The sequence below is a fragment of the Papaver somniferum genome, chromosome 2 (genome assembly GCF_003573695.1).
Source record: "Papaver somniferum cultivar HN1 chromosome 2, ASM357369v1, whole genome shotgun sequence".
Lineage (NCBI taxonomy): Eukaryota > Viridiplantae > Streptophyta > Magnoliopsida > Ranunculales > Papaveraceae > Papaver > Papaver somniferum.
The window spans coordinates 167,096,191-167,105,730 of record NC_039359.1 but is presented as its reverse complement, the minus strand read 5'-3'; the positions used below and the strand labels follow the sequence as shown (position 1 = coordinate 167,105,730).

At 37.7% G+C, this 9,540-nt stretch overlaps 1 protein-coding gene and 1 pseudogene across 3 annotated transcripts; both read left to right on the top strand.

Annotated features, from left to right (window-relative positions):
- The first annotated feature begins 1,927 nt into the window (after positions 1-1,927).
- On the top strand, positions 1,928-6,267 carry LOC113349699 (GATA transcription factor 24-like). 3 transcript variants are annotated; one of them, XM_026593724.1, is made up of 12 exons: positions 1,936-2,285; positions 2,410-2,785; positions 3,678-3,773; positions 3,864-3,997; positions 4,099-4,224; positions 4,371-4,485; positions 4,570-4,629; positions 4,868-4,936; positions 5,080-5,133; positions 5,432-5,494; positions 5,761-5,832; positions 5,923-6,267. In XM_026593724.1, the coding sequence occupies exons 2-12, from the start codon at positions 2,429-2,431 to the stop codon at positions 5,968-5,970; spliced, it is 1,194 nt and encodes a 397-aa protein (XP_026449509.1). In that variant the 5' UTR covers positions 1,936-2,285; positions 2,410-2,428; the 3' UTR covers positions 5,971-6,267. The 3 variants fall into 3 exon arrangements, with proteins under 3 accessions (XP_026449508.1, XP_026449509.1, XP_026449510.1); XM_026593725.1 differs by having other exon boundaries at positions 1,938-2,285; positions 3,678-3,764; XM_026593723.1 differs by having other exon boundaries at positions 1,928-2,285; positions 3,678-3,997.
- Positions 6,268-6,900: 633 nt separating this feature from the next.
- LOC113349698 lies at positions 6,901-9,317 on the top strand (annotated as a pseudogene).
- The last annotated feature ends 223 nt before the right edge of the window (positions 9,318-9,540 follow it).

The following is a 9,540-nucleotide window of genomic DNA, read 5'->3' as shown; positions in this document are numbered from 1 at the left end:
TAGTTCATGAACAAACCGATTTTAGAACCTCATCCACTATGCGTACCTAAGTAGCCGGACCAAGTTTGGGTTTCACTAGTACGCGAACTGGTACGCATACCATCCAAACTCAGCAGAAATTCCCGGACCTGAACCTTACGCCAGTACGCGTACCGGTGTATATCAGGTTCCCGGACTTTCTCAAAACCAACAAGTACGCATACGGGTACGCATACCATGGTTCCCAGACATGGATTACATATATGCAAGTATCCATACTATGCTTAAATCCATTCGTTCTAAACTCTATTTCAATCATTGAAACTTTCTTAGAGGATGACAATAATTGTTTTCACTAACTATTAGCATCAAAGCAATTTTCAAGTAATTGAAATAATCAATACGAAACATTCCGAGTCTACATCAAATGACCGTATCACACAAATCATGTAAGATGTTACCAGGCGATTTTCATATGATCATCTTTTGAATTTCGTCAAGAGTATAAGATGAACTTGGTTAAAGCGAAAGCTTACCAATATTTCGAGAAATATGTAAACTCAGCTCGAAATATCAAATGTGTATAAATGAAGTCTATATGGCTATACGACTTCTCAAATAGGAGATAGAATAGATAGAATTTTGAGTGATAGATGAGTTCAAGTCTCCACATACCTTTTGTTGATGAAGTTCCACAAGCTCCCCTTAGTATATCTTCGTCTTCAATCGATGAACGCCGTGAAGTCTAATGCTCAACTGCACTTTCTATCCTAATCTGAGACTTAGCTATAAGTAGATTAGGAATCAAAACTTACAGTTTTGGAAACTAAATTTGACAAACAAGCTTGAGATATCAACGCTTGCGAGTTTGACCGAGCAGTTCTCTAACAGGTAAGATATTAAATCTTTATCAATCCTTTCGCATATATTAGCTTCTCCTCTTCTATTGTTTGACCATGTAAATGAAACTCCTTCATATCCCGGATCTTGAAGTCCCAAAGAATTAATAATTTGAGTAAGAAACGATATAATACTCGAGCTTAAATTGTTTCCACCTTGTTTTTCTCCCGGATGCAGGATGATATTCAAATCTCCGATTAGCACCCATGGTTTCTGAACTTGTTTTGCTAAATCTGAAACATGTGATCATTGGGCGATCTTTTCATTAGCATCAATGCCACCATAAATACAAGCCATTTCGATTTCGTTTTCATTAATTTTCACCTGAAAATGACAAACATTTTGATGTGCAGAATCTGGTTTTAGTTCTATGGAAGTGATATCCACTAAGAGTGACTTGTTGGATTCAGAAAAATATTACTCTAGAATTAAGATAAATTTTGATAGAGTTGTTGGCACTAAGAGTTTTTCTTGCAGTGCGATAACGAGAGGCAGTGCTGCTGTTTTCCAAGGTTGCCTATACAAAGTACTCAATATTACAGTCAAGGGGAGTCACTCATCATCGTAAACTCCCGGAAGTATAGGCATTACCAATACCCCTGGCGCATTCATATTTCCATCAAGAGAACCACGAGCAATCTGCATAATTTCAACACAGTGAAATTCCATTATGTAAGAAACAAAGCCAACGATGTGGCTCATCATCTTGCAGCTTATGCTGTCGCTAACCAATCTTCTGACCATCCCTCCTCCTCCTTGCCACTGAGACTGAGGCTACTGGTTCGTTTTAAATTTTCTTGTCTTTTTTAAAAAAAACAAGAAAATTACAGACCGTGGACCAACCCCTATCTCTTTTGCCAAGTGTTTTTAATAATATTTTTCCTAGTCACGCTCACATAGTTATACTTTATCTATTTTAAATTCCTCATGTGTATTCCTAGTCTCTTTCTTCTCCACGTAACTGCATCTGCGTGGTTATTACATCCACTTTGCATTGTGTGATGATAATGATGAAATCGATGATCATCATGATAATATTTTTGATCATATCACAACAAAACCAGACTCAGAGGACCCACACTCATCAACATCATCTTGTCACTTCACTTGTGTACATTTTAACAAACAGGTCCTACTTTGCATTGCCAAAATGATAAATCAGATAAGATTTCAACGGTTCAAATCAATCAGACCATCATATTTCAATACTCCTATTTGTATACATCCATACTCCTGAATGTATATTATCAAAATTTACTTCATTGGATTGATCGTATCGTACATCTTCCTTCCCCTGGATTCTCTGGTTCAGAAAAACAATTTCTTAATTTTCTTTTCGATTCTTCAAATTCTCACTCTAAAGAAAATCAGAAGGGCATAATCCGAAATTTATTGCGGATATTTGGGTAAGTTCATTAGACTTGTTCTTATTTTTCATCATCTTTAATCACACTGATAGTTGTAAAATTAGGGTTACGGAAATTATATATCAAAGTTTTTCTAATTGAAGTTGTTGATTTTCTTGATTAGGGCTAGGGTTTTACTTGAAATGGTTCCCGTGGATCGTTATTCTGATGATGATGATGACTTAGAAGATATGATGCCACCAGAAAACCCTTTGCCACTTCAAGCCAGGCCGTTTGATGATCATATGATTCCTACTGATGATGATGAAGAAGATGATGATCATCATCATGATCATGATCGTCGTCGTGATGATGATGAAGATGATGAGGATGATTATGATGGAGGTGGTGGTGGAGATGAAACCGAAGATGATCTTCAAGATATACCTGTTAATTCAGGAGGGAATTTTCGAAATGCTTCCACAAGAACTCGTACTAGTGAACTGACTCTTGCGTTTGAAGGAGAAGTTTATGTTTTTCCTTCAATTACTTATGAGAAGGTTTGATTTTACTTTTTCTTTTTAATTAGGGTTTTCTTGGAATCATAGACGTTTTGCATGAATGGGGTTTAACTGCCAGTTCCTTTGTGGGTTTTGGTGCTCCTTTTGGAGGGCGAACTCAGCATCTTTTTCCTGGTTTAGCAATCTAACTTTATCCCACTTGTCTGTTGGCGGTTCATTTAAATAAACCCTAAAAAATTTGCCAAAATAATCTGTTGTCTGTCATGAATTTTGATCTTTTACAAAAAAAAAAAATTTTAAAAAAAAATTGTACTTTTCTGGTATATCTGTCTGTCTGTGTTATAACTAATCACTTGGATTCATATGCATTTGATTAAGTAAATTGTGGAGTGTGAGCTGGAAGGGTTAAGTAGAATTCAGGGTTTAACTATTCTGGGTTGAGGTATGAGTGAGCATGTCGTATGTTGGGGTTAAACTACATCAATGTTACCACTTCTAGTTACCTTGGGGTTCCTTGTCCTAGGCATTGTTTCCATTTTACCAGACTGAAAAGAGATTTATGAAACATGTTATGGCTATTCGGTATGCATTTCAACATAATGTCTCATAGTTGCCAAGGAGGTTTGAGGATTGTGAGAAGCATGCTATTTTCAGTAGACCAGCAAATTTCGATTTTGATAGAATTGTGAAAAGAGATTTGGAAGGAAAAAAAAGTGCGGGGAGCTGCTCCTTGCGTAGTATAAGTGCCACTTTTTTCATTCCCAAGACTAACTGTGCTTTAATTTCAACTTCAACTGAGGTTATTATGCTTCTTTTGCTGCAGAAACATTGACTTATTCTAAGTTGCTGGTTTATTTCATTTTGTGTTTTAACTCTTTTGGCCATGACTTAATTCTTTCTATTGACTTTCTTTGAATTGTTCATATAATAGGTGCAAGCTGTTCTTTTGCTTTTAGGAGGTCGAGACATACCTACTGCTGTGCCTGCAGTTGACGTCTCTTACCATCAGAACGATAGGGTATTCAACGTGTGTGTGTTTCGAATCTTAGATGATCATTATGTTATGTTTTTGTATTTTTCTCTACTGTATAATTGCATAATGTCAATTTTCTCTCAGGCTGCTAGCGATGCTCCACGACGTTCAAACCTGTCAAAAAGAATTGATTCTCTCGTTAAGTTTCGTGAAAAGCGGAAAGAACGAAATTTTGACAAGAAAATTCGGTACAATGTTCCTAAAGAGGTTTCTCAGAAGTATGGTTACTCTTAACTTAAAATCTGTGCCAAAGCTCCATTTTTTTCTTTTGGTAGCTTACTCACTCATACTGATTTTTTTTCTTCTAATTTTTGTGTAGGATGCACCGTAAGAAAGGCCAGTTCGCATCCTCAAAGCAGGCAAAGCAAGGCCGTGTTAATTCCTCTAGTCGGGATTCATCGCAGTTTCTTCTTCAGGGGGATGTGACTCCCCGTTCGGAAGTTGGGTGTGTACCCAGCATGTTAATTTTCTCGTTTGAAATCTCAGTCGACGAGATACCAATTATGTCTGAAGAATTATTACATCTTCATTGCCTCCTCGACCCCCTCCCACTTCGTGTTCTAATTCGTCAAATTTGATTGTATTATGCAGTTCACGCAGATGTTCTCATTGTGGTACCAGTGAGAGTTCGACCCCAGCTATGCGTCGTGGGCCAGCTGGTCCAAGGACTTTATGCAATGCATGCGGGCTTATGTGGGCAAACAAGGTTGATTAAGAATCTGTGTTTTGGGGTTCTTTTAATTTCCTTATACCTAGAGGGTGGAGAAAGTTTGATTAATGTTCTTTGCAGGGAACTCTGCGAGATCTCTCTAAAGGTGGAAAGACTCCGCTTTCTTTCCAAAATGGCCAGGTAAGGGTTTAAATAGCACACACATGCTTTCTTCTTGAAGTTAATGATCCTCATATTTTAAGCGCAGCACGGGGTCGTATACTTGCAGTTCTGATACAGTGATGTTTACATGCTTGAGTTATCGATGCTTGTTTGTATGTGGTGGGGGTGTGTGGGATTATCCTGTCAAAAATGGAATGCACACATAGTAAATCGCTTATCTATTGCTGATATTTTATCTGTCATCTTGGCCTCTCAGGGGACCCGCAAGGATACGAAAGCTTTGCCTACAGACACCAGGGATTTATCACCTGATCTAGATGAGGAGGTTTGAGTCTTTGGGTTCTTAACATGCTTCGGTTACGTGATTTATTGAGTTTGCCAAGCCATCATTAGTTTCCAGTTACTGATGACCTAAAATTCTTAATATGGTTTAGTATGATTTGCTAACTTTATCTCGGGGATTGGCAGGGAACTCCTGAAGATGTTCGTCGGGGAGCTTCTTATGGCGACATGGACGAGCAGGTATTGTTTCTGCTTCCAGGCCAACTTTAGCCGCACTTAACTACTTATCTTATGCTTTGTCGTTCCTTAGTGTGTGCTTAGCAAGTTATGCTGATCTATCTCCTATAGTCCTATTTACACTTCACGTATCTATTTTTTTAAAGCTAGATTGTGCTATCGGTAGAGTTTATAATCATGGTCTTAGCAAGTTCATGCCACATTAATACCGACTTTTCAGCTTAAATCTTGTCTTTTTGTAAATAATGCTTCTGTTATGGCATGGATTCTTATAGTTGGCTTCCATCATATGAATCAACAGGGAAGTCCGGATGATTTAAAGCCATCGCGTAAGATCAGAAATTCTTATGCTGATTCTGACCAGGTATGATATCTCTGGACATTTGTGAAAAGTGGATGGTTATTATGTACGATTTCACTTGAATATACAAACACAACTTCTATTTTTCTTTGTTTAATTGTGCTTCAGTAGGTGCTGAAATGTTTTTACACATACATTTTTAAGTAGAAGGCTATCATTCTTTATTTCCCATCTGCCACTTAATACACTCAAAGTTCAGTGAGCATATATGGTTTTGCAATATCCATTGTAATTATTTGGTAACAGTTTTATGGGGTATGGATTTGCAGGAGCTTTTTGAAGATTATACTAAGCCTTTAGCTTTTCATATGAAAAAATCTTCTGCTAAATGTAAAGAGCCGGTATGTATTCTTTGGTTAAAGAGTTGTCTTGTGTTTGATGATGCCACATTAGTGTGCAGGCATACTGACTATTTCCTCTATTTTATTTAGTCATTTTATAGGCCTACTAACTCCTCGACAAGGAGAAAAAATGGCTGAGGACTACGCCAACAACTAGCTGGACACAGATCTGGATTTCTTCACAAGTACAGCTAAACTAGCAAATTGCGGAGGGTGTGATATTTGACTCTTAGATGAGTCTTGGAGGTGGATTTTGTAACAGGGTTGTGGGTGTGGATATGATTCCTCTTCTAGTTGTGTATTGATAGTTTTAGCGATGGTTCCTGAAGGAAAGCTGTTTATCGGTCTATAAATATGATGTGATCCATTTGCCAGGGATTTTTCACTGGATATTGATGTTGGTTTTGGTTATATTCAGTTTCTCCTCTTTTCTCATTTCTTTTTGGTCAGGTACAGGACAGACTACAGATGTTGAACTTTAGGGAGAAAGAATGGTATTTTAGCTCGGTAATAAGAAAACGAGGAATTTTAATCGGGCATCAAATATATGCGCTAGTGTACATTGCAGGGACTAAAAGAAATAATATCTTTTCATGTCGTCTTCTAGATTTCTTTGTTTGAATAATTCTACAAAAGGATAGAGAAAAACTTACTCTAAGCCAGTAAGATTATATATTCGTTCTCAAGCTTGCCATAAACAAGTTGCAAAACTGGAAGCTAAACATAAAACATGATGGTAGTTGTGCAACTGCTTGCTTGTCGTAGTGCAAGTTGTGCAAGGTTCGGATAGGCCGGCGTAAAACCTATGTTCGACTCTTAGGAGATATTCTCTAGTGGGCCCGGTACTTGCTACTATGTTCGACTCATTCTCAGGTCGACCCGGTACTTGTTACTTGAATGAGGTCGACCCGGTACTTGTTACTTGAAAAGACTTTGGATTTGGATTTGGTAGTTGTGCAACTGCAAACTCGAGGTAGTTTCATTGTGTTATCGAACGGTGTTAAGGTGGAATTCAAACCATAATATGTTTCGAAAAGTACCTTGGATGGTTACGGACTCAAATTTGCAAAAACCGAAAGGCAATTTAAAGCTGTCGGACCCAACTAACTATTGCAATAGGCATGGTCAACTGCAAATGTTTGTCCCAACAATGTAAGCTTGTCATGATCATTGCACACATATCAAATGCTCTTGAGAGGCGTGAATGATGCAAAGTAAGTAGTCCCTTACTAAAAATTTCAACTCCCTCTGCCTAATCTTCATCGTTCCACCTGAGAGGATGTTAAATCCAAATTTCAGGGTAAACGAAGTGATTTAACATGCCCCAGCAAGTGCATATGGCGACTAGGCTTCGCAGCAGCCTAAACAGATTTCCAAATTGTGCAAGAAGATGTCTATCAACAAAAAACGAATTTTATCGCTTGAATGAACAGACTTCAACAAAAGACTTGAATTATTACGCTGCTCTTGTGCAAAAATGCAGAGAGACAAAATCTATAACGGACCTCAGAAGTATTCACCTTCTTATTGACAAATCTGGGTTCCCTCAGTTTAGTTTGGGCAATAAAATCATTGATGCTTATATAAAATGTGGCGCAGTGGATGATGCTCGTAAATTATTCGACAAAATGCCAAATAAGCATATTGTTACTTGGAATTCCATGATTTCAACTTATATTCGCCAGAAAAAGAGTAGGGAAGCTATTAAACTATTTGAAGAAATGGTTTTACATGGTATGGTTGCGGATGAATTTACATATTCAAGTATTTTTAAAGCATTTTCAAATGTGGGTTTATTGAACCAAGGGCGGAAAGCTCATGGAAGATTAGTGGTTTCGGGTCTGAAGATATCTAATGTCTTTGTTGCTAGTGCTTTAGTTGATATGTATTCCAAATTCGGTAAAATGAAGGATGCCCGAACCGTGTCTGACCAAATTTTGAATAAAGATGTGGTTCTGATGTCGGCTTTGATTGTGGGTTATACTCAAAATGGTGAAGATGTTGAAGCATTAGAGGTTTTTAGGCATATGATCAAGGACGGTATCAGAGCAAATGACTTTACCTTTTCAAGTACTTTGACAGCGTGTGGAAACCTAGGTGATATGAGTAAAGGAAAACAGATCCATGTACTTGTCACTAAATCTGGATTGGATTTCGCGGTTGCTTCAAGAACTGCACTTCTTACTTTGTATTCGAAAGGTGGGTTGCTTGATGATTCATTCAAAGTTTTTGAAGGGTTTGTTAATGCCAACGTTGTGACTTGGACAGCTCTAATCACGGGTCTTGTACAAAATGGTAAAGAAGAATCTGCATTATCATTTTTCTGCCAGATGATCCGTGATTCAATTTCTCCGAATGCTTTCACCTTATCTACTGTTCTTCGGGCTTGTTCAATGCTTGCAATGGTTAAAGAAGGACGACATATTCATGGTTTAGTCCTCAGAATGGGGTTGGATAGAAATAGTTTTGTTGCAGCTACACTTATCGACATGTATGGAAAATGTGGGATTACTGATGATGCAAGATCCATTTTTGACGATTTGGGTGATCTCAATGTGGTAGCTGTGAATTCAATGATTTCCGCCTATGCTCAAAATGGGTATGGAGCAGAAGCAGTTAAACTGTTTGATCAGATGCAAGAACTGAGGGTTAAGCCAGACAATGGAACCTTGGTGAGTGTTCTTTCTGCTTGTAGTAATGCAGGATTGCTCGAGGAAGGCCGTCGAATCTTCTCCTCCATTGAAGACCACCCTGAAATTGAATTGTCAAGAGATCATTATGGTTGCATGGTTGATTTGTTAGGGCGTGGAGGAAAACTCAAAGAGGCAGAGTCACTAATAAACCAAGTGAAAAATCCAGATGTTGTTCTATGGAGAACACTTCTTAGTTCATGTAGGATACATGGAAAAGTCGAGATGGCTGAGAGAGTAATGAATCACATAATCGAGCTCGAACCAGGCGATGAAGGAGCTCATACACTGATGACAAATGCTTATGCTTCTAAAGAGAATTGGAACGAGGTAACTAATATGAAAGTAATGATGAAGAAATTGAAATTGAAGAAGAATATTCCTGCGATGAGTTGGATTGAGATTTGAGGTAGAAGGGGAAGTACATGTTAATGGCTGGAGACTTGTGCCATCCGAAGGCAATGGAGATTGTATTAAAGAAGTCGGAGGAAAAAGATTTGAGTCTTGGGATATCGAATGTGTTCCTTATACAACTTAAGAGGTTTGTTTTCCAGGATTCGGATGCCGAGGAGAGAAAAAGGCCCCTGTATTGTCACAATGAGTCAATGACTAAAGCTCGTAGGCTCTTGCATCAGAATTTTCAAGAAACACAACCTGTGGAGACTGTCCATAATTGGATACAATTTGAAATATTAGTGTCTTGAGGTTATTGGGAGAGAGATAATTGCCATATATGCAAAATGTTTCTTCGTATAACTAGAGGGGCGGTATTCTAATAGGACAAAAAAGTTCATTACATGATCATTCAAGGTGTCCTTTATAAAAAAAATGATGGATATGACAAATTAACCCTCATAATTGATAACCTAGTTTAGTGATGATAATCAAGTTTAGTGTTAATGATTAACTTCACTTATATTAACTCAAAATCAAAACCAAAATCAGATTTTTAGAGTTAAAAAAAAATAGAGGAGAAGGTCAATCTCAATCAATTGAAGAAATTAACCAACAAAATGAA

Excerpts from the sequence above, each read along its gene's own strand:
- LOC113349699 (XM_026593723.1), top strand. The coding sequence starts at position 2,429 with ATGGTTCCCGTGGATCGTTATTCTGATGATGATGATGACTTAGAAGAT. Across the intron at positions 3,998-4,098 it reads CCTAAAGAGGTTTCTCAGAA|GATGCACCGTAAGAAAGGCC; the intron begins GTATGGTTACTC and ends ATTTTTGTGTAG. Across the intron at positions 4,937-5,079 it reads CACCTGATCTAGATGAGGAG|GGAACTCCTGAAGATGTTCG; the intron begins GTTTGAGTCTTT and ends GGGGATTGGCAG.